This window comes from Aphelocoma coerulescens, chromosome 2 (genome assembly GCF_041296385.1).
Source record: "Aphelocoma coerulescens isolate FSJ_1873_10779 chromosome 2, UR_Acoe_1.0, whole genome shotgun sequence".
In the NCBI taxonomy this organism is placed as follows: Eukaryota; Metazoa; Chordata; class Aves; order Passeriformes; family Corvidae; genus Aphelocoma; species Aphelocoma coerulescens.
Window position 1 is genome coordinate 3,224,111 of NC_091015.1, and position 27,491 is coordinate 3,251,601.

General features: G+C 41.4%; 1 protein-coding gene across 6 annotated transcripts in view; it reads right to left on the reverse strand.

Moving 5' to 3' along the window:
* LOC138106162 (pituitary adenylate cyclase-activating polypeptide type I receptor) overlaps window positions 1–27,491 on the reverse strand; it is a 142,596-nt gene that overhangs the window by 43,553 nt on the left and 71,552 nt on the right. For 5 of the 6 annotated variants that reach the window (XM_069006289.1, XM_069006291.1, XM_069006292.1 and 2 more), the window contains one exon: window positions 9,419–9,526. In XM_069006289.1, the coding sequence (XP_068862390.1) occupies window positions 9,419–9,526 (108 nt within the window). Of the gene's footprint in view, window positions 1–1,450; window positions 1,533–9,418; window positions 9,527–27,491 lie in introns of those variants that run through there. The other variant, XM_069006293.1, reaches the window with a different exon arrangement.

Here is a 27,491-nt window from a genome sequence, read left to right on the forward strand (position 1 = left end):
CAGAACCCCATGGCATCGCTGATGTTTCCTCACACATCTGAGAATGCAATGGAGTTCCAATGGATGTGCTTAACATTTGATGGGTTTACATCTAGAGGGAGAAGACTTGACCTCGCATTTAAAGGGCTGTAAAGAATCCCAGACATGGGGAAGTTACTCTCATTTATCACAATATGACCTCAAAACTTTTTTTTTTTTCTGGGCTATTTTTTCACCTCAGTGCCTTTAAGACTCTAGAGTCCTCTAGAGTCTTAAATTTGCCCTCAGCAAATTTACTCTGCTGTCAGGGATGGAGTGGGCAAGGCTACAGGACCCCTCTCTGGGGACTGTGTGGGCCTCCCCACAAGCCCTCTCGCTGTCCTACTCTTGGGACACAAACAATGAGAAATTGGTGTATTTGACTTCAGTGATGAAGAAGAGAAAGCCCACTGATGTGATTATACAATGGGCTAATGAAATGCGTTGCTCTTCCAGAAATGAAGAACAAATAAATTATGATTTTCATCTTTATTTTGACTGGAAACACATTTTTCAGGGGTTTAACTCAAGGATTATATTTAACAAGGGACTTTTGAGAAGAGCATGTAGTGATAGGATGAGGAGGAACAGCTTCACACTGAAAGAGGACTGGTTTAGTTTGGGGATTAGGAAGAAATTCCTCCCTGTGAGGGAGGTGAGGCCCTGGCACAGGGTGCCCAGAGAAGCTGTGGCTGCCCCTGGATCCCTGGAAGTGTCCAGGGCCAGGTTGGACAGGGCTTGGAGCAGCTTGGGACAGTGGAAGCTGTCCCTGCCCATGGCAGGGAATGGCACTGGATGAGCTTTAAGCTCCTGCTGAACCCAAGCCATTCCATGTTTCTATTATTCTATGATAACAGCATCTTAAATATCAGATTTTATGATTTATTTGAATGACATCTGTGCTTCTCACATGTAGTTAAACTATGGAAATATGGACATGACAGCAGATACTAAACAGTGCCTTATAACACCACTTAGTAAATCAATAATTGCTCTTACCAGTCAATAAAGCCCTGAGGAAGCTGCTGTTATCCTCGACACAGGATGGTTTATCCAGTGTATTGTCAGGCTGTGTTATTCCCTGTCTGACCAGACTTGAGTAAGTGTCACTCTTTGGGAAGCAAATCTACAATTAATGCTTTAATTGACATTGTTAATATGATGTTATTTGCAGCACTGCTTAGAAATCCTAGAGAAGATCTATCAGAATGCTGAATTCTCAGTTCCAAAGCCCAAGTGCAGAAAATATTCCTTATTTTTGTTTTCTGCCTGAAGAGGTAAAGAAGGAGGAAAAAAAGAAGTCAAAGGACTTGCCAGTGGCTCCCCACGGAGCTGGTGGCAGAGACCCAGACCTTTCCTGCCCTTTTCTTGCATATTTATCAGACTTTCCTCTTTGATTTTTATTTACTGAGACCCAGAACACATAACTCACCCCTCACCATGCAACAACTGATGAGAAACTCGATGAAAGCAATTGTTGCTCCTGATGTAAAGTGGACAGGGCGGGGAAAGCCGAAGCCAAGAACCAGCCTGTGCACGACGAGCCTCGGAGCCTTTTAGATCTCCTCCTTGGTGCCAAATCTGTGCTGGCTGCTCCTGGTGTCAGCTGGCACAGCACCTGCCTGGCCTCCCGTGGCTTTGTTTATCTGAACACAACTTGCATTTAACCCTTTTGTTCCAGCATTTGTCCCTTATTAGTGGCGGGGCGGGAGGGGATGAAAGGCTTCCAAAGCAGTTCTGTCCTGAATTGGCTCACCCACACTTCTCCCGTAGCCCTGTTGTTCTCATCTCAGTATTGAGGGCTGGAGGGCTGCTCCACAAAGGTAATTCTCCAGAAGGTTTTGGATTTTGACAGCATTAAGATCAATGCACAAAGCCTGCACTGTTTTTACTGCATGTTAATTGTGTCCCTTCAGAAAGTGCAGCGACTGTGGCAGGGGGAGGCTGTGGAAAACATTTACAACCCCTTGTTATCCTGCTGTCCACATATGTGGCTGGGCAGGAATTGAAATCTTTTTTTTCCTGTTTTATATAGCACTGATTAGAAGCTTAAACACTTAATTTCTAAATATGAAATAAATCAGCGAGCTCTCACGCTCGACTCCGCAGCATCCACCACGCTGAGCCTCCTCTCTCCCTTCCCCATGGCTGCCTGCTGCTCTCCTGCTCCAGCAATCTGTTCAGCCGGCTGGCAAAGCCACAGTCGGGAGCAGCAGGCTACTTAGCAGCTTTTCTGCAGCTCTCTGAGCTCCCCACACGGGTACTGGTTCCATACCCTGCCCGCTGCTTCCCTACAAGGGGCATCAGCCCTCTGCCCAATCCTGTGCCTGTACACACACAGTCCCCCACACACTGTCCAACCATCCCAGTTCCTTTGTTAGGGCTCTTTGTGTTTTCCAGAGAAGCTGTGGCTGCCCCTGGATCCCTGGAAGTGTCCAAGGCCAGGTTGGATGGGGCTTGGAGCAGCCTGGGATAGTGGAAGGTGTCCCTGCCCATGGCAGGGGGGTTGGAACTAAATGATCTTTAAGGTCATTTGCAACTGAAACCATTGTGTGATTCTGTAATTGGTTGATTAATCCAGGATTAGCTGCTTGGCCTTTGCAGTTTCATTGGCAGGATCTGTAGGACGTAGCAGGCAGGTGAGGTCACAGGGTACACGGCCCTACAGGTTCACACACCTTTCCCTGTGCTAAGTGCTTCCCACAACTATTTCCAGGGGGTTGGGAGTCTCCAGCCTCATGCTCTATAGCCAGTACTTTAAATTACAGATTAAAAGTCATTTATAATGAAGCAGGAGGTGACAGGACATGGGGGAATGGCTTCCCACTGCCAGAGGGCAGGGTTAGATGGGATATTGGGAAGAATTCTTCCATGTGAGGGTGGGGAGGCCCTGGCACAGGGTGCCCAGAGAAGCTGTGGCTGCCCCCGGGTCCCTGGCAGTGTCCAAGGCCAGGGTGGACGGGGCTTGGAGCAACCTGGGATAGGGGAAGCTGTCCCTGCCCATGGCAGTAGAGCTGGAATAAGAAAATTTTTAAGGTTCCTTCCAACCCAACCCATTCTGGGATTCTATTATTCTACCATTTACTGTATATCACTGTTTGCCTTGACAAAGGGATTTGTGAACATAATGCTCACACAGAATTAGAAAACAAGAAAACTGGGGCAGAGGATAACCAAGGGTTCATATTCATGTGTTTGAATAGGAACTGGTGCCTAAGGACATCTGAGTAACTGTGTGGGGCAAACTCATTCCATCCACTTTATCTACCTGAAGATACGTTCACCTGGTTTTGAAGCCTTCTCCCACAAGGACAGAGAGACTGGCACTTGCACAGGGTGGTTGGGTTTAGATATCTGTCCTACCATGAGAGGAACTTCTGCAAAGTCTTTGTTACCCAGTGGTTTGTGCAAGACATTGCAGTAAAGGCAGGGACAGAACTGATATATAATTAATTTCTTCCTATATCCCAGTTTACTTTCAGGGCACAGGGACAAGGAGACCCAGTGAATCATGCCTGGAAATCATGGGAGAATTCCAGCGAGGTCCTGAATGAAGAAGAGAAAGGCCAGAGCACACAGGGATGGCTAAGATAGGACTGGTGCACAGATATGATCAATAACATCAAAGGGAAATCATGGCTTTATTCTTTTCTTCCTCTTTCCTGTTAAAGGATGTGAAACTAGAAGTGGACTGAGGTCACCATAGCAACTAAGCATCATCTAAACCTTATGTGAGTCCTTCCTCTGAGTCTGGCTGTCACAGGAGCATCCATCAGAGTGCAGGATCAATGCAGTTGCTTTTGAAGAGTCTCCTAGCTCTGAAGAGGGCAGGGATCGTATTTGAGAGAAAATCAAATGCTTTTCAAAGAAGTACCAGGAAAAAATAAGAAAAAAAAAAATTATCAGTCCTGAAATGACTCCTCGAGAAGAAAGCAAATTAAATCTCTTGCTTAAAGGTAAGAATGAATGCGTGCCCACCACACCTACGATCCTGCAATTGCCTAGAACTCCTTTCCCAATCATTTGGGTCAAGAGGAGCAAAGACAATTAAGAAAGGTTGAAGGATCTGCCCACGTTGCACCTACAATTCAATCTGCATCCTTTTGCAGTCCAAGTGTTCTCCAAACTACTCAGCAGCTCTCAGCATCTTCCACCCTTGCATTCTTCCCAAAGATGCATGATTTTTTTTTTCCCCCAAGCCTAAATTAGCTCTCAGATCATTGACAAAGGTCTTGAGCTGTGTTACAGCTTTCCCCTGGCCACTGCAGGATGTCCCCTTGCAGAGAACCAAGGACTTGATCTTTAGCTGAAATGCTCTTGCTCATGCTGCCCATTTGAGTATCAGAGGCACAGAGTCCCCATAATTTGGTGGGAAAGGCCACAAAATGTCTTTTTTTTCTTCTGCTAGAAAACATCTGAGAGGCCTCAGCTACTTGATTAGAAATGTAGATCCAGTTGCTATCCTTTGATGACAGCGTTTTCCTCCCATTTGTCTCTGCATTGCAGATGGACTGAGGAGGCTTAATTATAGCTTGTCCTCCTCTCTCTGGAAAAAGCTGGAGCAATCCCATGGCTCTACTGCCTGTGCAAAGGCCAGGGATGAAAACCACCTGGAAATGACTTGTTATCTACCAAGTGCCATTATATATATACATACATTTATGGTTTATACGTAAAACAGATACCTTTGCATTCAGCTTGCTTGTGAATGCTACGTAGGATCTTACAGAAAATTAAGGATGAAACACGCATTTCAGAGCCCTGGTTGCTTCAATAAATAAATATAAACAAGCTCCAATGGCTCATCGTTGTTCCCATGATGACACTGCTATGGGATGGGTCATATGTGTTTTCCAGAGACTACTCCTTGCTTACAGGGTTTTCCTTCCCTTGGTTTTCAAGCAGGATGTTGGAATACTCATCCAGGCAAGATATCCTTGAAGAGAAATCCGGACCTTTGCACTGACCTTTTGCTGTTTTGACAGGCAAATGCCATTTCCAATTTCACTCTGCAGCAATGCTGACCTTAATTTCAGTAGTAGCAACAAAACCCTGAGTCTTTTACCTCAGCAGAAAATAAGCACACAATCTTCCAGGGACATTTTGGTGTCTAGAAGGGCCCCGACCTTTAACAGTCACCTTTTCTTCCTGTCTAAATAAAAAAACTATCAATACAAAACCCAAACTAATAGAAATTGTAACTTGCAAATATTGTCACCAGCTTTCACTTTGGGAAGTCAAGGACTTTTCTTGTCTTTTCTCCCAGTTTGGGGGTTTTGTACCATTTTCCCATGTCGGATTTTAAAGGCTTTACCAGGACTGTCTCTCCAGAAGGACACAAAATGAAGATGGAGCATCACTTCCCCTCTCATTAACTCTTCTCTTGTCATCTTATTCTAACTGATGAGGGATAACATCTAACCTCGGGCACAGACTGCTTCCCAAATCCAATTAACCCTGTGTTCGTAAATCCTGCTGTCCACCCGTGGCACCTCTAGTGCAGCACTTATGAGGCTTCAGGTTCTTACAAAATCAATTAATCAATTAATTAGTACAGCAAAGTACTTGAATGTTTCCCTGTGGTTTAAATGGGATCAGTGACCAACTATTTCCAATTTCTTGGGATAACAGAGCTCGTTGCCTGAGCACTGATTGTGTTCAACCAAGAGAAGCAACAAGCCAAAGAGCCTGGTTTAGAAATATGAGCATAGGATGTAATTCCCTCTTAAACTCTCTAATACACGATTACATTCTTTATTCTATTGGATTTTAATTAGGAACCCTTAATCCAGGTATCAATGTAGGATAAGTTTTATGCCTTTGGTAAAAATTAGGAGCATTTTCCCTGTTGTACATAGTGAACCATGTTTTGTGGTAAATGGAGCAGGGAGTGTCCTGAACTGAGCACCAGATAAATGAAATTGCTGGGAGATTCAGTAAGAGCTGCTCATATTTATCATTTGGATTGGTGAATGAAAGCGTTTTCCAAATGTGGAGCATATGCCAATGCCCAGAAACTGTCTAGTACAATTTGTATTATTTTTTACTGCAAATCAAAGAACTAAAAACACGCTCATTTCTGATCTGGTTATTGACTTTCATTCCGTGGTCCATTTGGGTGGGTTTACAGGTTCCAGAATATTTCAGCTCCACAGTGCAAAGCAGAAAAAAGCACAGACTTTGCTTCTTTAGGTTTCCATTGCCAGGCAGTATCACCTCTGTCAGGAAAAAAAAATAAGAAGGGAAAAAAGAACAAAACAGAGAAAATTCTCCAGCTGGGAATGCAGATCAGTGTGTTAGGGCCATCTCCAGGTCTTGCTATGTCCTACTGAAAGGTAACACCACAGCTTGACACGGTTTTCTTCTTTTTACCTCTGCAAAGATGCCTTAGAATGCTTTAAATATATCCTGTTGTGGAGTGGGTGTCTCTGGGGCCTGTGCTGGAAAGGCACTGGAGAAATTGTAACATACAACAGAGAGGTCATGGAAGTGAGAGCTCCTGGTGGAAATAATGATTGAGGGATATCAATCAAAGAAATCCATGTGGAAGAGGAAAAGAAGTTAATTTTTGGGAAGTATCTAGAAGGAAAGCCACTGCAATCCCTAATTTACAAGATGAGAAAAGACTCAGGAACTAATAAGCTTTTTCCACTGGAGAAATGGAATCTCCAGGGGAGAGGTTTTGAGAATTACATTTTCGTTCACAGTCTGCATCTGAAAGGAATGAAAATTCTGGTGATTTTGGACAATCAGAGAGGTGAAATGGAATTTTAGAAGGCAGGGTTGCCAAGCACTCAGAATTTCACTCTGGACTTTCTGCATGATGTTGACAGCAGCTCGAACGTTACTCCTTGGTTCCACTGCAGTGAAGGTTAAAGCAGAGCAGATAAAAACCAGCAGCAGCTGGTATTTTTAGCAAATACACAGCTAATTTTTCCAAAAAAGCATCACTCCAGATGACAGCTTCGTTAGTTAATTTTTCTTTTGTAGTCTCTTTTATTTTTTTCCCATTTTACTCCATATGGAAACCAGACATCCAAGTAAAGGCAGTCAGATTCCTTTCAGAAATTCATGAAATGAGCAGCCTCTGCAGTGACTTCATTCACCTCAAGAGAAGCATTTGAGAGGGGTCAGAGAAAGCATCTCTACAAGTGCTCATTGATTTCTATCCACTGAATGAGAAATCCATGTGATCTCTTCAGACTTCCACATATAAATTTAAATATCCAAAGCCAAATAAGGTATTTCCTATCCACTCCTAAAGATCAGCACATCCCATGATTTCCCTGTGATTACATTGTACCTACAGTTGCTTCAGAGCACAAGATTTAAAAAAATATAATTTCAAGTTATTGCTGTGTTTGTAAAAATGATCTGTGGTCATACAAAAACGTTGCTGTACTAGGACTGATTTTACTAATAAATATTATTAATAAATATTAGTGTTCATGTCCAGCCTAGCTCCATATTCTAGAAACAGAGCAGCAGCCAGAGGACACCATAACAATCCCTATAATGTGATTATCCATGCCTTAGAAACATTCTAGCTCGCTAATAACCCTTTATTTAGGGAACCATCATAAAATGTGACTTTCTTCATTAAACCCTCATTGAAACAAATACACTTGGCTAATTAAAATTAGCAGCAATGATGGGCAAGCCGATGCTGATTCACCCAGGAGAGTGCTTTGGGATGTTGATAATTCCACCTTGGGGTCAGCAGCGCAATCCCAGCCACATCTGCCGAGATTTCCAGCTACTCCAGATTAAATGCTTATTTGTTTATCTAATGAATTATGAATCTTGGGTTTGTTCCTACTGAACAGATGCCCCAAAACCCCTCAAACCCAGCCCTACACGAGGTAACAGCTGCCACTTTTATTGGGGATCCCACGAGGGGATAAAGGAACGGGACATATGTTTCCACTGGATGGAATATTCCTCCCTTAGGGCCACACTGTCACTCTGTCACAGGCCAAGTGGGAAGAACAGTGTGTGAGGAGGTCTGTAAATCCTGGGAAAATTATTTAAAAATGTTGTTTCAGCCTTTTATTTGACATAGGTAAAATAAATATGCCTATGAATAAATAAAAACATAAGGTTTTTTAATTTAATTTAATATAATTTTATTTATTTATTTATATATAAATAAATATATAAATATTTATTTAATATAATATTTAATTTAATATAAAAAGCTTATATATATATGTATGTATATATATTTTTTTAGTTGTTCCTCTAAAGGCTCTATTATTTTTATTTAAAGAAATACTTTTTTAAGGTCAACCATTTTTATCATTTTTATTTAAATAATTTAATGTAAATAAATAACATCTTTATTGAAATAAACAGAAGCAGTCAATATAATAAATACAATAAAATTTCTGATTTTATTTAAATAAAATGTTGGTTTAAATAAGTGTAATAAAGAAATACAATAAAAAAACCTAATTATTTTTTTAAAATAATTTAATTTAAATAAATGACAAATATTTCTATTTATGGACCAGGTCAAATTGAGTTTATCTTGTTTATAAAGTGGGACATGGGGTAGGTGACATAGGTGATGCCTGTGCCTGGACACGTTGGAATGGATGTATTAAAAGTGAGGATTTCAGCGTTCCTGGAGCTGAGTATGAAACACTCTCTCCCAGAAACGGTGCTCTGTGTGTGGCAATGCTGAAAAAGCAGATTTTGAACTCAAGGCTGTAAATGAATAATTAATTGGTAACATAAACTTCGGGAAAAAGGATCCTGGGGGACAGTGATGAACTGGTCCCTCAAAGGACAGTGCTAATTAAGGGATCTGCAGGGCGTGGTGGGTGCTGGGAGCAAATGGACCAATCAGTGCTAATTAGCGGCACAGGGCCTGAAGGATGTTTATGTCTCATTTCTACAGACCACAGAAAAAGTGTGATGGAACATCTGCTTCCCTCCAGAAATCTTTAACTCCTTCCTTGACCCCCAGCATGGGAGCTCCTCACACTGGTCATCTCAAGCCTATGTTCTCCTCTCAGCACAAGCAGAAGCTGCTCTAAGTTTTAATTATTTGCTGAAATAGATCCCAACGGTGTTATCCAAGAGCCAAACACAGATTTGGGTCCTCACTGAATTCAGTCAGACCCAAGGGCAGAAGATTTCCTTCAGGAGTTAAAATCTGTGATATTTTCATGTTGTGTAGTCTGTGAAGGCTTTTTTCACACCTTCCCTCCCACCCTGTGCACACACACATATCTACACACAAATATCCTGGTTTTCTGCAATTTATTTATAACTGGAGCCCAGCTGCAGAGTTTTTGATCTCCCTTTATCCTGAGGATCTAAATGAGGTTTTACACTCGTGCTGGCCACGAGGCTTTACCAGGCAGAGGCAAAGAACAAAGAGAAAATACTTTACCATCTTCAGAGATGATAAATCTGAACAGTGCAGGACACTTGACAAAGACAATTTCGCCCACACTTGCAGGTTTCCAGCATGTGATATTGTCCCACATTCCTGGGCAGCCTGTGGAAGAGAAGGAGGGATAAAATATGTGAGTGGTGGAAATCCATCCCTTTCCTCACGCTGTTATTGAGCTTTGTGGTTGGTTCTTCCTTCTAGAAATAAAAATATTCTTGTTTAGAATAATAAAGTGTCAATTTCCCTGGGAAATAAATATTTTTCATTCATAGGAATAGCATAAAATCCATAGTAGCATCACACAGTAATGGCCAGCCTCTGCTCCCACAGAAGATGACATTCCTTAGTCCCAATTAAATCACTCCCAACATGCCAGAAACAAATTTTCCCTTGAGTATGAAACCTGCTGCTATTTAGTTATCTTTCAGAAATGCTGAGCTAATTTAAAAAAAAAGAAATATTTATGGACCATATCTTTGATTGAAGTCTTTGAATTTCTGTTGGCGTTAATCCTTGTGAAAGTCTGGAAACTTGCTCATTTTAGAATATGGAAACTGAAAAGTAGTTTCTGCTTCATCCTGCAGCCATTTCTGTGGATGTGTGAGACAAACTCTTCCATCCTGCTTATTCTCTAAAAAAATGTCCTTCCTTACCAAAGAACTGTCCTAACATCATTCATTGTTTTTGCTGCAGTCGTTGCTCTAGAGAATATAAACTCACCATGCCAAAAGAGGATTTTTTTGGCCTCTAACGATTTCTTGCATAAGATAAGGATGGATTCAGGCCTTTAATAACAGTTCAAAGATGAGGCTTCAGGTAACACACTTTGGAGTAAGGGTCTGAGTGGTAAAAAATCCCAGTTTCCTGCTACATGAAGGCAGAAAGTGGAGGTGATGGGACTGTGGGCGGGAGTTGTCTTCTCTTGGGATGTAAGAAAAATTAATTGTAAATTTATTGTAAACACAGTAAAAGAACCCAGCTCCTGCTTCTTTCTGGTCTCTGTGCCAGAGATGTGAAAAACTGGCTTTCAAGAAGAATAAATCTTCCTGTAATTCTGCAAACCACCACAAACCTAGAAGGCTTATCCAGTGTACACAAAAACTCAGAGCAATCTCTCAAATTTCCTGCTGTTAAAAAAAAAAAAAAAGACTTAGTGAAGGAATCTCGAATGGAAATCATCTCCTGCCTCAGCAGGAAAAGAAAGAACTAAACCTAAATATTTCCACTGCTTATTTGCATTTGATGTTGAGATTGAGCAAATAATCCTATCAGCTGAAAAAAACCCTCCAGCTCCACGACTTTCTATGAGGTTGTCTGTCAAAATTCTCTCTCTTTGACTGCATGCCAAGGGAAATAAAACCTTCAGGAAAAGCAGATAATACCTCCAAGTGTTCCTTTCCTCCCGGCACAAGTCCAGTATAACGAGATGTGGGTGATGAACTTGTAAAAGCTGTGTGGGCTCCATCAGCTCTGGGGATAGCAGCAGATGCCCATCAGTGGAGGAGGAATGTTCTCAGGACTGGAATTGGGGCCTTTTTTCCAAGTCCTACGTTTTCTCACAAAAATACAAGGCTGAGAGTACCACGTGTGGTGAGTAGAGCAGTTCTGAGCGAGCTGGGGTTTGAGGAATTAGGTCAGCCTCGAACAACGTTGTTGTGATGTTCAACGTCGTAATAACAACATTTCACACATCACAGTGATGGCACAGCACAAGCAGTTGGGAAATATTCTTTCAAACTAAAGGACGTTGTATCAGATCACTTAATATAAATTAATAAACACGTAAAATCCTGACCCTATTGCATAAAATCCCTCAGCCTCGCCAGACCCACCAAAATACAAAATTACTGCAAAAATCAAATCTTCACAGGAGCTGGCTAAAAATAAAGGAATCCTTTACGTTTGCTCCTTCTCCTCTCTTTTCCCACTCCCACCCTAGATTGTTTCCTTTGCCAGATGAGGATCTCATCCCATAAGTGCTGTAATTCACTAGAACATTTCTAAAAGTCTCAAAAACTGGGGTTTGAAAGGTTTGGAATCTCTCGGGCACATGGTGGGGAGATATTGGGGTGTCCTGTGCAGGGCCAGGGGTTGGACTGGATGATCCTTGTGGGTCCCTTCCAGGTCAGGATATTGTGTGATTCCATGATTTTATGATACTGTTTATGTACTGAAGATGGAAATCAAGACCACATTGAGTGCTATTAGATTTTATTGTCTCTGATAGCTTGTGCCTGTCCACGCAGTAGGAATTGCATTTTCCACGTTCATCTGAGGATGTGCAGCAACAGGTTTATAGGTCACTGAAGTATGGCACCGTCTACAAAAGTAAATTATTTGTGAACATCCACGTTAATGAGACATTTGCTTACAAGAGATGCTGGAGATAATCAGTGGTTAATGAGATCTTTGGAGAAACACCTGTTGGCTGTGCTTGAATTAACTGGGTTGAATAGGAATAGGAAAAACTTCCTTATTCCTTACGATTTTTTCAACTTTGTTGTCTTTCAAACATTGGGACAGCAAGGGATACTGCAAAGCAGAGAAATACAAGGAAATCCTCAGGCTGCAGAACAGAAACAGCCACAGCATAAACATCCCATGGCAGTGTGGATGAAATTCAGTTGTAGCAGGTGGCTGATTCTGTGGTAATACCATGCTGAGATAAAAACCAGCCCCATTTAAAAAGATATTACAAGTTCATTGTGTTAGAAAACATTGATGTGCTGACATTGAGAGAGAGGGAGAGAGAAGCAGCAAGTCAAGTAATTTACCTTAAAAAAGGGGAGAGATGGAGATTGTAAAGATTTCCCCATCAATAAGAACATTGCCTGATCCCACTTGGAAAAGTGTATTCGAAACAAACAACCTGGAGCAAAGAAAAGGATGACAACAACAATAAAAAAAATTAAATGGAATAAAGGCCAGCGTGCACAATCTCCCTGCATTTGTAAACCATGCTACAGCCAGGAATTCCTGCTGGGTGAAATCTGCCCACGGAAATCAAAGTGACTTGAGTGTGAAACTGCCCAGCGGGGTCTCCTCTGGCACTGGCCAATGTCCCCACTGCCCAGTGACGTAGGGATGCCCAGGCAGGCTTGGAAAGAGGTGGCTCAGACAATGCAAGGTGCAGCTTCAAGGGGACAAATTTTCCTAAATTTTCATCATTCCTTAGGAATCAGTATTAACAAGGAATAGTTTTGAAGAATAAGATTTCACATGGGACAGAATGAAAAAAAATTGCAGGAAGTGGTCTTGCTGATGGATGGTTTTGGAAACAAAACAATCACAGATTTACAGAGTCATTAAGGTTGGAAAAACCCCCTCAGGACATCAAACCAGCACTGCAAAGTCCACCACTAAACTCTGTCCCCAAGTGCCACATCCACGTGTTTTCTGAGCACTTTCAGGCATGGTGATTCCAGCACTTCCTTGGGCAGCCTGTTCCAGTGCTTGACCACCCTTCCAGCGAAGAAATTTCCCCCAATATCCAATCTAGACCTTCCCTGGCACAACCCAAAGCTGTTTCCAGAAAGCACAAATCCTGCCTTTCCTTCCCATGTCTGCACTGCAACCTGCAGCTGGAATTCCTGTTTGGTGAACACTGTGGGATTCATCCCAGGTAACAGAAGTGGTGCAAAACTTGGCATCTGGTCCTGGGTAAGTGCTTCTGTCCTTCTCATAGGATGGGCAAAGAAATGCTTCCACTTACTCACCCCTCTCCTTTGAGGGATGGATGATCCTTTGGGAGCCCTTATTCCTTGCTGCTGAGTTCTGAGGAAACACAAACTCATCATGCCACTAGAGGTTAAGTCCAGATTAGCTCAACTTTGGTTGTCCAAGCCTCACCCTTCTGCCCTATTCAGCAAAGCAAAGATTCCTCTGTAGCTCAGGGAGGAAGACTTTCCAGATAGGAATAATCCCATTTTAAGGTGGCACCGGTGGCAAATCACTCTGTAAAGTGAACTTGCATCTCCTCACAGACTACACTCAGTAGAAGGAGGGTATGAAAAAGCTTACCTTAGACAGCTGCCTTTGAAACGTTTTTTACAAGTTTGTATTCCCTGAAGGGTCTGTGTGGTCTTTTGGGGTAGCCATGAACCAACTCTGTTCTCTGGGCAGAGGGATCACCAGTGGCTCCACAAGGTCCCTTAGACACTTCCCAATCCTGAGAAAAGGAGTCCAGCTGAGGGCTGGAACATGTTCCTGAGGAACACAGTGCAAGCCACAGTGGCTGCTATTAAAAGCCCTCCTGATCAGTCCCCATATCTCTGCCTCAAACTTCCACTTGTAGAAGGGAAATAAAATTAATGTATAGACTGTGAGCTCCCTGTAACTGGATCCACTTTGTACTTTTCTTCAAAAAACAGAGAGCTTTCAGCTGAAGCACAATGTTTATGTGAAATTGATATGAATTTATATGTGGATTTGCGATTGTGGATTTTATATTGTGGATTTTCTATGAATTTCATGTGAAACCCATGACACCCAAGTTTAAATTCCACACTGCTAAAGCTGAGGGAGGTGCCTCACACACCTGAGGATGGATCTGACTTGGCAGACACTAAAAAAAACCAGCTCTTTCAGAGAAAGGCCGTATCTATTAACAAGGAAACTACAATTATTTATCATTGCAGAATCTTCTGATGCATTTCTTAAATTATACCCAGCACTAATACCTTTCTAGTTGTCCTGCCTCCATGGAGGTCCTCACAAGCCTTGTTCCCATCCTTGCTTTCACACTCTCCCTAACCTGCTACTCCTGGCAGCTGAAAGGCTCCTGCTTGCCTGAAATTTCTGGACAAGCACTAAGAGAAAAAAAAATCAAAAAAATCCCCAAAGCAAGCCATGCTGGCAGGAGAGCAGTGATAAACCTCTTCTGAAATTGCTGATGGTCCTGTCGCCTGGAATCGGAAGAAAAACCCTCCAAACAATACTGGGATTGATAACATAAAGAGCAGTCTTTTAATGAAAGCTTTCAGGTGCACAAAATACCCCTGTGAGCATGCCTGGCATTGGATTTTCACAATTTTTCTAAGTTTAATTAATTAAGATATCTAGAAATTGCATCCCATTGATGCCTTAGGTTTTAACTTTTCTATTTTTCAGATCCTGCACTGCCTGGTGTGGAACTCTGAAGTTCCTTGTAGCCTGGTAACCTCTGCTCTCTGTGCTGGGCAGACACAACAAAGCCTCTCTGGGCCTGCTCTGCAAGGACACCCAGACCATCCTAGGCCCAAAAGGTGTAAACCAAAGAGCCTCTAAGGGGGGCAAGCTGAGGGGAATTACATCATTAACTGAAGCTTTAATTGGAGAATTAACCCTGACATGCAAACGAACCCAACCTATAAAAGTGTGAAGAACTCGTGACTCGGGGTCTATCTCGTGTGCAGCCTTTGGCCTGCCCAGGGGTACCTTTGAAGGCCCTTCAAATAAATACCTACCTTTATTCCCTTATTCCTGTCCAGTCTCTGGTTTTGGGTGGCCACTTCAGGAGACTGGTTCTCCTGGTAACCCACCCTGCCCCACTGGAGTCCCTCCAAGAGGTTCTTAACCCTCTATCTTATGTCTCCCACGTGCTGCTGCAAAACAGGGTGTCCCTGTTAGAAATTCTTTTCTTGAAAGGAAAACCTAAAATTAGGCTTTCTCTCGTTGTTTTTTTCTAATCAGAGGAAGAAAAATAAGCATCTGCAGGTGATAATTTATCTGAGAACAGGTTGCCCACAGAAGTGGTGGATGCCCCATCCATGGAAGAGTGGGAGCTTGGAGCAACTGGTCTGGTGGAAAGTGTCCCTAAGACTAAACAGAATTTCAAGAAGGGGACATAATGTGTAAGAAAGGGTAACTACTGTTCTAAAGTGCAAGAAAGTGCTAGAAATTCTACAGATAGACATTAAAAATCTACAAAGTTAGAAATCTATAAAAAAGCTAAAGACATTTAGGCATCAGTCACTTACATTCCTTTTCTCCTCTGTCTAGGGCTGTCTCGAGAGTCACAGTTTGCTAGTGGGTAGATATAAATCCAAATTTTAGGCAGCCCCACAGGTGAAGTTCACAGAGTTGAAGGAATGGACCTTATTTTAAATCAGCTGAGGACAGAGCCTGATATCTTCCACCAACACAGAGCCACTGTGTCACCAGGACTGTGTAGAAACCACTCTTTTTGGTAGATTTGTGTCCTATTTTCTTATGGTTTTTGTAGATTTATGTTCTGTTTATGGTGCCTGTATCACAATCTCCTCTCTACTCACACTCTCTATATTAAAATCCTCTTTCCAGTTTCCACAACATCCTCCAATGTCCTTATCCTGCCCCAGTGCAAAATACTTCCTCTCATCCCTGACAACTTTTTGGCAAGAGAAGGTGCAAAGCAGGGATATTTTTTTGGATAGCAAACCCCTGTAGTAACTCTCTGTTTACTCATTCCCTCCTCTAAACAAAAGTGTGTAACTCTTCCCTGTCTCCTTCTCTATGAAAATTATTATTTTGATGTTTTTCTTGTATCCAGCATGCCATTTTCATACATGGGGGACTAAACTGAGGAGCAAAAGAGCGATGGGCAATGGAATTTATGGATTCATACACAGACAGGAGGGAACAGACAAGAATTTGCATAAAATTGGTTCCCTTGGCAAATCAAGAAAAAATGTAATTACATAAATGTTAGACTTCTGTATTTTTCATGTAGGGAAATAAAGGCCTGAGATGAAAATCCATCCTTCTGGCCTACAGCATTGCATTTGATTTTCAGTTCCTCTCCTCATTTATTGGTTTAAAATATCACCTTCAAGGTCGTATTGCCTTCAGGAGAGTAATATCAAAGGAAACGTAATGTAACAAAGCAGCACATTAAAGTGAATTATGTGGTGCACAATAACTTCTAAAGGGCACACTACATATAAAGCCTTTCAGAGAGAGGGGAATATGAGATAGGAGTTCTCTGTTCCTTTATAAATCTAGGTAAATACCAAAATAAATAAGGGCTCGAGCGTGGCCTGAGTATGGGGATATGATTTTCAAAAGTAATTGACATTTCAAAGTGCAGGTGTCTCGGAGATGTTCCTGTCACAGAAATGGTGTTTCTGGAGGTGTTCGGAGTTGGGCACCAACCCTGGAACTCTGCCAGACCCAGAACTGTGCAGTCCCAGCCCAGAGAGCCAACTGTGCTCCAAAATCAGGGTGGGCAGCAGGACAAGGAAGGGGATTCTGCAGCTCTGCTCTGCTCTGCTCTGCTCTGCTCTGCTCTGGTGAGATCCCACCTCCAGCACAGGAAGGATGTGGAGCTGTTGGAATGAATCCAGAGGAGGCCACAGAGACGCTTCGAGGGCTGGAGCCCCTCTGCTCTGGAGCCAGGCTGGGAGAGCTGAGGGTGTCCAGCTGGAGAAGAGAAGGCTCCAGGGAGACTTCAGAGCCCCTTCCAAGGCCTAAAGGGGCTCCAGGAGAGCTGGAGAGGGACTTAGGAAAAAGTATGAGGTGACAGGACAGAGGGAATTGCTTCCCACTGCCAGAGGGAGGGGGTAGATAAGGTGCTAGAAATTCTTCATCGTGGGGCACTGGCACAGGGTGCCCAGAGCAGCTGTGGCTGCCCCTGGATCCCTGGCAGTGTCCAAGGCCAGGCTGGATGGGGCTTGGAGCAACCTGGGATAGTGGAAGGTGTCCCTGCCCATGGCAGGGGGTTGGAACAAACTGAGCTTTAAGGTCCCTTCCAACCCAAACCATTCTGCAGTTCTGTGATTCTTTAGTTCCTTTTGAAAGTCCAGACCATAACAGAGTAGAAATGTAACATCAACTGAAATTTCAGAGTAAGTTATAAAAGAGAGAAAGCCTTTTTTTCCTCTACCAGTTCCTGACAAATTTTGGAATTATGAGAACAAAGTCTATTTGTTCTTTCATCTGGTCATTTGGCCCAGTTATTACACCAAGAAGAAGTTTTTCTATCCAAGAATTGCTGTTGCTGCCCAGAGATGCACCTTGTGCTGTCTAACCTGGTGTTCATTCACCTCACCAGTATAAAGATTTTATGTGTAATTCTAAGGGAAGCTCTGCATTTCTTTTACAGTGCACAAAATAAAACAGACAACTGTGGAGGGCACTGCTAGAAGGTTCCTAATTATCACAGAACCACTGATTGGTTTGGGTTGGAACAGACCTTCAAGATCACCTCATTCCAACCCCCTGCCACGGGCAGGGACACCTTCCACTAGCCCAGGTTGCTCCAAGCCCCATCCAGCCTGGCCTTGGACGCTTCCAGGGATCCAGGGGCAGCCACAGCTTCTCTGGGCAACGTGTTCTACGATAAATTATCACCTGGAGATGCGTATTTTCTTCCCCTGATTAGAAAAGGCAATGAGAGAAACCCTAATTTTAGGTTTAAACCAGCAGGAATCGGAGGAATTCCACATGTACAGTCCAAGTTTCTCTGCCAGAGTGGTACATGAAGAACAATAAACTGGGATGCAACTCATCAGCACATGACCCACCCCAAAATTTTCCATCACCTTTCCTTAGGCAGCTGCTGCCCCAGTATAAAGTTACTCAGGACTATATTAGGATTATTTAGAATCCATTCTTTATGTAAGGAGACTTATAAACTATCAGAGGACTTTCTACTGGACCAGCATTATCACTGAAGTGAGTTGTTTTCTTTATGACATTTTCAGAGATCTAAGTGCAGCACTGTTGTCAGACAGCTCTTAAAAATATCAGCTTAATTAATCAAAGACAAAATTAGAAAAAGTTATTTGAGATATTCCACTTCTAACATACTTAGTAATAGATTGCATTAAAACCTCAAAGGGAAAGCACCCAAAACACTGAGTTTTTTGATTGGAATGATGGATTTTATAGGACATTATTTTTATAAAACAAATATTTTACAATTAAAATAACATGACTTCATGATAAATTTAGCATATATTTTTATTATAGATACACATTTGTTGTATATTGTTATCGTAATTATATGATGTAAATATTTTATATAATTACATATTGAATAGTTTACATAAGTATTATAATATATATTATATAAATATATTAAAAAATTATATATCATATATAATATTTTGCAAAATTTATGATACTAATGAAGTATGCTGCATTTTATAACTTTTCTTCCCTTATAGATTTTATACATGGAAAAGATCAACTTTTAAATTACAGGAGCTGTTATTTATAATCAGAGAAGTGTAAATTCTTTTTCTGCTTTTAAAGCTGTTCAGTTCTTTGCAGCCACAGGATATTTATTTCTAAGCTCACACTTATTGCTGCTCTTGCATTGATACCTGCCAACAAAACCTCATCCAAGAAAATCTCCAGAACCTTTTAAGTGCTGCCAGCCAGTTGGCCTTAGGTGAGCTTTGAAGAGTTTTAAAGGGAAACTTCAATTTGGCAAAATCTTGGGAACATTTCTTTGTCTAATTAGGCAGGAGAGTAAAAAGCCAATAAGCTGGGAAATTGAGCAGGGCTGTTGTTTTTTTTAAATATAATGAAAAGGATTGGCTGCTCCTCTGTGAGAAAGGCACCACTTCGCTGTTCTGGAGGCAGGGAGACTCTGTGAATTACTAAAAAAATTTCTGAAAAAATTGGGGGATGTTTTATTCCATCACTGCTGGAGGACAGGATGACACTTCCAAGCTGCCAGCAGCCAAGGCAGTGCCAAGCTCATCAGCTGCAGATAATCCAGCACTGCTCAGGACTTGGGATGTGGGAGGCCATGGGGAGCTGCTGGAGGCAGCTTTGCCTGGCACCACCTGGTCCCCCTCGCTTCCTTTATTTTTGGGGCAGCCAAAACATCATCATTCTCCCCCAGCACCAGTTCTGACTCACTTCCCTCCTTTCTGTGGGGAAGGAGATGACATCCTGCACTTTATCAACTCTGTCTTTCATTAATTCTCCAGGCTGAGACAGATGGGGAAAGGGAGCTGCTCCATCCGTGCCTAGCAGGCTTCTCATGCATCACACTGCCACAAGTTTTAATCTTTACACGGGCTCAGAGTAATTTCTGGGAAGGGCATCATAAAAAACCCTGGCTGAAAGCTGCAGACTTAAGACAGAGTTTGAGAAGATGGATTAATAACCATAAAGATGTGTTGCTCTTGCACAGAGCCTCACCTCCCTTGGTCACATCCTATCCCAAGGGCTAGCCACAACCTGGCCATAAAAAGGGATTGACTCAGGACAGCAGGGTGGAGCAGTATCAGCTGGGGCCTGTCTTTGTGAATAGTTTCATTAATATCACCTAAACCTGCAACTGGTTGTGGTGTTGAAGTAGCTGGATAGAGATAAATACATACATATAAAATATTCTATGTATTTAATATATTTCTCCCACAAGTATTAATGGGCCTCACAGTGAACCTGGCTTTCAGCTACGGCTAAAAAGGTAAAAAATCTTCCCAAGCTGGAGAGCTGAACAGTTCACTGTCACTTTTGCTACCCTCAGAGTAATATTTGGCCCATTATGATATTTATGGGCCTGTGAAGAAGACATCTGGAAAGATCTCTGGGATAAACAGTTGCCATGGAGACAGAGCAAGTGGACATTTTTTCAGACTGTCTTTTTGGTATTTTGGAGTCTGAATTCCTTTGAAAATGGAGACAGGATTTAATTGCATAGAAGAAGATGAGGAGAAAATTTAACAGCAGGTCTCTTGAGCCTTGAGGATTCACAATAATAAATTCACAGCTTCAAATCTTTTCTGTCTCAAAAGAAAAAAAATGGTAACATCTTCTTTTGATTTGTTCATTTCTAACTAATCTCACAACAGCACTGGAGTGGGACTAAAATCAGGCACTAACCTTGAAACTGTATCTGAGGATGAGCCTTAAAAAATTCCAACACAGGATTTTCAATGGGAATTATTCAGGCAAAGCCTGAGATTAATAATTGCCCACTCAATAACATTTGTCAGGAATTTTGACTTGTTTCTAAAAGGACAAACAGACCAAAGAAAACAGGCAGGCAATAAACAAGTGAAAAGAGCAACCGACCTCAAGTCTGTATAATTGATAATTTCAGAAATTATATTAAATTGTGGTACACATCTATTAAGATCCCTCAAAAGGAATTTACAAATTATTACTGTTTTTTTTTCAGGGTAGATCTGGGTGTCAGAAGATTTTCTGCTCTTTTTTTACAGCTGGAAAACAAAACCAAACAAACTGCAATAAATGGTGACACTGAAATCTAAATGTTCTCCAGAGCCAAAGTTGTAAAATCAAGCTGCCCCTTCATATTCCAACTCCTGCTGCCCATTTTCTGCTTTTCTGGTTTTTATAAATAGAATTATCTCAGTGGAAAATGTAGAAGATAACTTAGAACAGATCTTGGGCCAAATTCATTCCTGATGTAAGCAGAGTGACGCCAGTGGGGACACTCCTGAGAGGAATTTGTTCCTTGTTTACTCCTTCAAACCTTCGGAGGATGAGACATGACTGAATTAAATAACTTAATTTCTTCCAGCGTGCAAATTCCATAATCTGTCCTGGAAATTGTTCCAGTGGTGAGTCAAACAATTCCTTATTAGAGCTCGTGGGACCTTATGGTCTATTGGAGGAAACAAAGGAAATAAATCCATTATCAATATCCAGCCCATCCCCTGCGAGGGGGGATGTTCATGTGCTGCACTTCATGCTCCTGAACAGGAACACAATGTCAGAGTTTAACAAACGCTGTCTCCTCTTCCCTATTGAACCTCTCTGAGTGCCCACAATGTATTCAGAGAGTGGAAAAAAAAATAACACTGCAAATTAAATGTGATCCAGCCTCACTGGGATTACTGGAAATGGTAATAAACAGCAGAGAGGATGTGAGAAGTATTTCTGATGTTTAGGTAGGGGAAACGCGTTAGGTGAAAATGCCCCAGAAAACCACAGGAAGACCCAAAAATTACAGTTGTGTTAATGCAAAATCTGAATAATTTGAGACAAGATAATTCCTCTTTGCTTGTCTTTGGATCACAAGAAGTGTGATGGGTCTGGCTTTCTTGGTCTAAAGGCTGGCAGGATACACGAAGAAATGGAAGTGGCTGCCAGGAGGACTTGACAATTTATGATCAATTTACAGGACCAGTAACACCAAGAACACACAGAGATATGGATCAAACCTCCAACACTGATGGGTTAGTCACTGCCTCCATAAAGGCCATTGATGGAATCATTGAAGGAAGAAGTATTTTGGAAAGAATGTGGATTTTAACCATATTTGTGAAAAAAAAAGTCTGCACATCCTCAATTTCTCCCGGCTTCCTCCTGTAAATAAGGAGTTAATTCCAAAATAGGTAATTGGTTTCTCCATGTCTAAAGCTGCTATAAGTCAGAGATGAAGTGGTTTAGAAAATTTAGAGGTGGGTTAAAAAAGAAATGAAAATTAGGTAAGCATATTATTATTCCTTCTCTCCCTCTTCCTATTAGGAAGAGTTAAAGATCAAGTAGGATGGAAATTGCTCTGTAGTTTTTCTCACCAATATGTGCAGGCAGGTAATTATCCTCCCATCTGAAGTCATAAATAACAATGAAAATTTGTATAAATTTAACCAATATTCCTTTATTGGAATGTGGAATCATTATGGAGAAATGGAAAATACACCTAAAGGGATCTATGGAGTTCACACAGATCCTTCTTTGCACCCAGGCAAAATAAACCATAACTAAAATATCTAAAAGGAATTTGGGGAGTTCTCATTGTCTGTGACATTTTTATTAGCTGGAAAAAACATGAAAAAAGAAAAGTATTACAGGGCACAATTCTGTGTGCTTGAGTTCTAAAGACCCAGAAACTTCTTCATGTTTCAGTCACTTGAGAAATTCTGACTTGCAGGGATAGCAATAACATCAGTGTCAGACAATAATAATAAGACAATGATAAATTCCTTCCTGATATTCTACGAATGAACAGATGTTATTTAGCAGATTTAAAATTAAATCCTGATGTAAACCCCAGTTAGATGTAAGTTTTTATAGCTGAAGGTGTGCATTTATGCAGGTATAGAGTATAGGTTTATATTTACAGATATCTGCAGATAGTCCACAGTCTGTTTGAGATGCAGGTAGAAGAAAAATTAGGAAGCACAAAAAACCCACTCAGTTTATAACCCAAGTGAGAAATCTTATTCATGTGAGCAGGAATGCTCAGCTGCTGTAACCACACCACTGGAAAATCTCTTTATGAACTCTCAATCCAGTGGAATAATGGGAAACAAATCAGCGATTCTGGTGTGTCCTGCATGAAGACAGTTATGGAATAGCCCTGCTGACTGGGAGCACTCCATTTAATTCTGTCCAGGATTATTCAGTTATGGTAACAGTGGGTGCTGGTTCGGGCAGTTTGCAGGTTAGCAGAGAAGGGGTGGAATTACATTAATCATTATTTTTTACGGCCAAAAACCTGGAGCAGACTCAAGTCCTTTCCTGTCTTGGGAATAAGGATGAGGTAAATTCTTAAAATATGCCCAACAATCCTTCAGCACATTTTATTAATTGCTTGTGTTCATTATTTCTGTTTGCCTTTGCTCTTGGCATATGGCTTGGGCATACTCATTACACACTCTAATAATTGTTTTTTCTTCTCTAAAGCATTTCCTTGTGCACTGACTTCTGCATCCAGCAATTTCTTCAGCCAGGTCACTCAGTGATGGATCCTTCCAGCCTTGCCTTTTGTTTGGGTTGTGATTTGTACTTGTGTTGTTTCACTCTGCTCCCTTCAATTTGTCTTTCTGCAGAAGGACACAAACCAATCGATGCCAGCAGCTGGGGGAGCAGGAGATGTATGGCCTGATTACCAAAAGTGGAAGCTGCCATGGAAGTCTGAAATGGCTTTTAGGGTAATCAGAAAGGCAAGGAAAAGGATCAATAAGAAAAGCATCTGCAGGTGCTTGTCCACAAGGCTCAACTAGCTGCTCCTGAAGGGTGAAAATGATGCTGTTTAACCCATGTCCAACTATTTGGGTAAGGTTCCCAATAAAAACCAATAAACCAATAAAAAAACCCACAAAAAACCAAACCAAACAAAATGCACCAAAACCCAAAAACTAAAACAACAACAACAACAAAAAAAAAACAACCCAAAAAACAAAACCAAAAAACCCCAACCCACCAAACAAAAAACTAAACAAAAAAAACAGAACGACCCAACAACAAAAACACCAATCAGAAAAATAAAAGAATGTCTATGAACACTGAAAAAAAAGAGGAATTCCAGGGCTGGGAAGTGAAATAGGCAGCTCAGCTCTCTGAGATTATGGATGTGCCTTCAGTGGGACTCAGCTTGCATATTAAGGCACCTTAATTTAGGTTTTTTAATATGCAAACTGGATGTAAATCTCTGTATCTATCAACTCTACAAGGAGTCTTGGGAGACTCGCCAGCTAATTTAGCCAATAATTTAGATGTCTAACATCCAGTGATGCAATTGTTCCCCAAGGGGGGCATTTTTTCCCTAAATACAGAGCCCAGTACAGTTCTCTTCACTGAAAAACATGCCAAAAATGCCTGTTGGATTCAGTGGGAGTTGAGATGGGATTGAGAGCAGCAGAATTCCACCTGTTCTTGGTGCTGACAGCAGAACCCTTCCACTGCCAGCTGGCGATTGGCTGCTCTTATTTTGGTAAAAAATGTGCTTAAAGAAGCATCAAAATTTTAAAGGTGTGTCTCGTCAAAAATCCTTTTAAAAAAGCAAGCTGGTCGTAGCTATAAATATTTTATTAGCTGGGAAGCGAGAGTTTTGGGGTATTTCCACATGGCTTGAGGCTCAAAAATATTCAAGTTAGAACCAAAAATGCCTCTAAACTCCATGTTTACAATGTTGTGCAAGAGACAGGTAATTACTTTGATTTGTCTGTAAATAATTTATGAGACATTATACATTCATTGAGCTGTCAAAATTGTGAGTCTTCATGGCATCCGGGAGCAAAATTCAGGAAGGCAAAGAGAAGGAAAGAACATTTATTTGAACAGATCGATTTGAAATCTTGTTGGCAAGTTTTCTAAATTCTATTCCTTTCCAACTGTTTTGCAGGAATAATGGTTATACTGGGAAAAAAATGGACTCCAAGGTTCAACATTCCTGTCGATAGGAAATGAAGGAAAAACAGATGACACATCAACAGGGCAGAAGGTCTTCTACCTTACTTCTGAAGTGTCTTAAATTAATATATTATCTTAAAATAGTTATAAAAGATAGGCTGGTCAAATCAACTTTTTTCCTCTTTTTTATTTGATTTTTCTTTTTTCATAGAAGAGCCTACACGTCCACTTTAAGCAAATACTCTTCCTTCAGCCAGCTAAAGGGAGATTAACTTCACCTTTAAACTCACGAGTGGCATTGCTAAAGAATTCCTGCACCAAAGAATAACTTGTTTCTGTGGTGGAACTTGTATTAAAAAATGAAATCTCAAGCTGGGAAGCAAAACAGCACAGGCCAAGTTAATTGGTTTTCTAGCACAGAATGCAAAATTCTCCTCTCTGCAAGGAACCATTGCCACATATTAAGCTTTATGATCCCCAAACCAAAACATGAGTTCTTTTTTCTTTTCTGTTACAAAGGGTCAAAAAAGTTGCACGAGAGAATTCTCCCTTTGTACTTTCCTGATCCCTCTTTTTCTTGTGAGGAATTTGGGGAAGGAATTGCACATTTTTCATTCCCTCCCTTTTTCCAGCAGCAAACGACCATGTCCAGTCTGAGCCAGCAGTGATGGATAGCAGCTCATGGGCAAAGCCAAGGATTTCCCTTCCCCACCCTCATTCCCCCCTTGCACGGAAACTAAAAAAAAATACAATGAAGATTGGAGCTGCAGTTCCTCCTGCCTTGTTCTTCCAGTGGTGGAAAAGGCCAAGAACTTTGTGGAAAAAACTAAAGCTCAGTAAGGGCTCAGGGAGCTGATATTTAAGGTGTTACATGGAATGGTTTGGGTTGGAAAGGACCTTAAAGACCATTTAATTTCAATTCCCCTGCTGTGGGCATGGAATATATCAATGTAAGTGACTTTGTGCTGCTGCTTTTGAGGGTAAATAGGGCTGAATTATCTTGTTTTTGCCTTGCTAAGTAAATACAGAGACTTTTCTACCACTTAGCAGACAGAGCAGTTAAAAACTTGTTGTAGCCCCATAACGTGCTTGTCCATCTGAAGATGATTTAACTTACTGTGCTTCAGTTTTATTTTGCTGAGGAAAAATCAATATGCAAAGCCTGTCAGGAGTCCAAATTATTACACTTATTCAGCTGCATGTATTATTGAGTAGGCAGTTCCCTGTAATGAAGATCTGGGCTTAAGTTTGTGAGGTATATTAAGAAGTAGTGGATGAAGCACAGAAGAGGCTGCAACAAGAAATGAAATTGTGCAGTTGGGCAGTTTTAAGCATTGGCCACCTCTGTGAGAATATCAGAAATGTCATAAGAAAAAAAAAAAACAAAACATTTCATGCTAAGAAGAGGCCAAGAAGACTTTCTTGAGTCTAGTGTCTAATACAATTTTGTTCACGGCTAGAATCTTCCAAGTGATCCTACAATACAGGCAAACAGCAAAAGGAGTGATTTTAAATAAAATGTCAGAATGTTCCTCCAGAAACCCAAGTGCTGGTGAAAAGGTGATTCTTAAGTGGGTACAGAAAAGTCTTCCAATCAAAGTTATCAACAGAAAGCCACCGGAATTTCTTCCAACCCTTTCTTGCTCCCATCACATTTATTGTTCTCCCATCAGTTGTCTTAAGTACAGGCAACCTTCCCGTGAACAAAGGAAGCTGCACCTGGCAAATTTGCTCTCCAGAGTGGGATTTAACCGACCACTGCCAACATCTACATTTGAATGGTCCTCAAAGTTTTTGTGGGAATAGACAGGAACAGGCAATCCTGGAGAACAGCGTCTCTCATTGGAAAGCAGATGTTTGAAATGCGTCTCGTGAATCATTCCCTCAAAAATCCAGCTTTTTTCCTTTGACTGGGAAGGCAGCTTTGGGACAACAGCCAAGCTGAAAACACCTAAGGCACAGAAACCTCAAGTTCAGTGAGGAAAACTCACAGAATCACAGAAAATCCTGAGTTGGAAGGGACCCACAAGGATCACCGAGTCCAAGTGCTGGCCCTGCCAGCTGTTGACAAACCAGTGTCACACACTGGAGCCTCTGCTCCTTCTTGGGCTCCTGCCCAACACAAAGCCAGAAGGAAGGAGGATCCTGATTGTCATTGTCACCAGCAATGGGGAACATCATTACAAATGCAGAGTTATTGCAGGGCACAGCAGGAATGGGCAAATATTGCAGATTTCCCATCACACCAGGGGGGATAAACGTGCCCTTAACACCACCCAGAGTCCTAATTTCAGTCTGTGTTGGTAGATCCTCTTATATTCACTGGCCATATTTAATTAATTCTTCAGCTGCAGAAACTCAAAGCTGAAGAATTAAGGAAAGGATCAAAATCTGTATTTAGTCTGTATTAACACGTACCACTATCTTTTACATCCTTTTAGGCTTTTATAAGCTCAAGCAGGGATCATAAATTGTTGCTGTACTGTCCTCTCCTTGCCTTTGGGTAATTTGACTAAAACAACCAAATTTCCTGGATGTGGTGTGCAGTAATCCTGTGGTTTCTCTGTTACAAACAAATGCTCAGAATTATTCACTTAAGGAATGTGGTTTTTTTCTTTGTGTCTACAACCAATGCATTTTTTCATATCTTGGTTAACATCCTCCAGCAAACAAAACTTCCTCAATTTTTTTTATTTTTTGGTGGATTTTCTTAGGAAACATCACTGATTCTCTGGAAATGCCTATCTCTTTTCACTGAGGTTCCTAGAATCATGGAATGGTTGGGTTGGAAGGGGCCTTGAAAGATCATAGAGATCAAATCTGCTGCAATGGTCAGAGACATCTTCAACTACATCTTCAGTGTCTCACCTTCCACTCCAGTCCATGAAGTCAATGTATTTACTGAAGCTTTGAAAGTAATTCCAGGGATAAAATGAAGGTGTCTCTGGGCAATGATCTGCACTGATCTTCTGTTTTCCATCACTGGTTATTCAGGGAGCCAGGGTGACTGACTTAGACCAGACATGGGGCTTTTAGGAAGCAATGT